Below are 2,500 nucleotides of genomic sequence, written 5' to 3'. Positions count from 1 at the left end.
GTGTGTGTGTGTGTGTGTGTGCCCAAACATATATATATAATTATATGCATATACATATACATATGAATATAAATATATATATTAATGTGTGTGTCGACATGTTTCTGTACATAAATATGGATATATATATATATATATATATATATATATATATATACATATATATACACACTTGCCTACACACGTACATATATAGACATATTATATATATATATATATATATATATATATATATATACACATCTATATATGTATATATATGCATATATATCATATATATGTATATATATTTATATATATATGTATATATATACATATATGTATATGTATGTATATGTGTGTGTGTACACACACACTATATATATATATACATATATATATATATATATATATATATATGGTATGGATAAATGTGTATATATATGTGTGTGTGTATGTGTGTGTGTGAGAGAGTGAACACACATATACACACACATATATATAGACATATACAGACACATATCTAATGGTGTATGGTGTATATATCGTATATGTGTGTATACATATATATACATATATTTGTTTATCTATTTATTCATAAACACTAACATAAACACACACACACTCACACACACACACACACACACACACACACACACACACACACATATATATATATATATATATATATATATGTGTGTGTGTGTATATATATATATATATATATATATATATATATATATATATGTATATATATATATGGCTACGGTGCTCCTGGTCCTGCTTTCGGACCAGCCAAGTACGACTTCAACTACGCCGTCAATGTATAAGCATATATATATATATATATATATATATATATATATATATATATATATATATATATATATATGTCTATATATGTTTGTATGTGTGTCTGTGTTTGTGCGTGTGTGTGTGAAACTGAATAAATTTGTCTATGTGTTTTAGTTCGTGAATGTGTTTGAAGTTACACACATATATATAGAAAAATATATAGATAAAGATATACACAAAGGAGTGTGTGTGTGTGTGTGTGCCCAAACACACACACACACACACACACACACACACACACACACACACACACACACACACATATATATATATATATATATATATATATATATATATATATATATATATATAAATATATATATATATATATATATATATATATGCATATACATATAAATAATATATGTGTGTGTGCGTGTGTGTGTGTGTGTGTTTACATATTTATTGGTATATATATATATATATATAAATATACTATATATAAATACATAGATAGATAGATAGATATTTATGTATATATGTATATATATACACACTTGCACATACACACATATATATACATATTCATATATATACATCTATATGTATAAATATGCATATATATATATATATATATATATTGTGTATATATATTCATATGTATATATATATACATATGTGTATATATATATGTATATATATACATATATGTATATGTATATATATATATTTTTTTTTTTATGTATATGTGTGTGTGTGCATACACACACACGATATATATGTATATATATACATATATATGGTGTGTGTGTGCGTGAGGGAACACACAAATACACTCACATATATATAGACATATACAGACATATCTATAGGTGTATATATCATATGTGTGTATATATATTTATGCATATAGTTATTTATGCATATATTTATTTATCTATTTATTTATTCATACACACAAATACACGCATATATGTATGTATAAGCATATATAAACATATATATATATATATATATATATATATATATATATATATATGTATGTATGTGTGTTTGCGTGTGCGTGTGAGTATACATAGACATAATACAAATGTGTGCGTGTTATATATAACATATATTTATATATGTGTAGTATGTGTTTGTATTTGTGTAGATGCATGTGTTTGTGTAAGTGTATATGAATGTATATGCATATGTATTACATGTGTGTGTGCCTGAGAGTCTGCGTGTGTGTTGCGACAATTTAAAGTAGATGCACAATGTTGCTATAGTAGTATGAGTACATGAAGATAATTATGTTAAGATGAATTAAATAATGTTCAAAACTTTAAACATATGAGGCATCTTACTGAATATGCGTGTATGTGTGGTGGACTTTAACAGATAAGTCTCATTACAGGTTACAGTGAAGGTGTCTGGACGTTTCATATATTACAGCGTCGCCGAATATTACCAAACGAACTTCAAGATAAGATATCGTGGGGGAGGAGGCACGGGCGCAATCTCGGGATTAAGTGCCTCGAGACCCGTCTTGACCCGAGGAAGCGACCTGACGTCATCTTGGGGGAGGAGTTTAGCTTCCGCCTGTATTATAAAAGGAGGAGGACTCGCCATCTTCATCACTTGAAATCGAAGAAAATGGCATTTAAGGTTAGTGGTTTCTAAACAGAACGAATGTCTGTAACAACGTTTGGTTTAACGATATTTCTACATTCACTACCTTTTA

The 2,500-nt window shown here is 26.8% G+C and overlaps 1 protein-coding gene across 1 annotated transcript in view; it reads left to right on the top strand.

The window, feature by feature from the left end:
• The first annotated feature begins 2,410 nt into the window (after window positions 1-2,410).
• Window positions 2,411-2,500, top strand: part of LOC125027462 (pro-resilin-like) — a 604-nt gene continuing 514 nt past the window's right edge. Inside the window, exon 1 of the mRNA XM_047616540.1 lies at window positions 2,411-2,424. Within this exon, the coding sequence (XP_047472496.1) occupies window positions 2,413-2,424 (12 nt within the window). The 5' untranslated portion in view covers window positions 2,411-2,412. The remainder of the gene's footprint in view (window positions 2,425-2,500) is intronic.

The sequence above is a fragment of the Penaeus chinensis genome, chromosome 7, assembly GCF_019202785.1.
Source record: "Penaeus chinensis breed Huanghai No. 1 chromosome 7, ASM1920278v2, whole genome shotgun sequence".
NCBI lineage: Eukaryota > Metazoa > Arthropoda > Malacostraca > Decapoda > Penaeidae > Penaeus > Penaeus chinensis.
The sequence above is the reverse complement of the archived record's forward strand: the minus strand, read 5'-3'. Positions and strand labels throughout refer to the sequence as shown.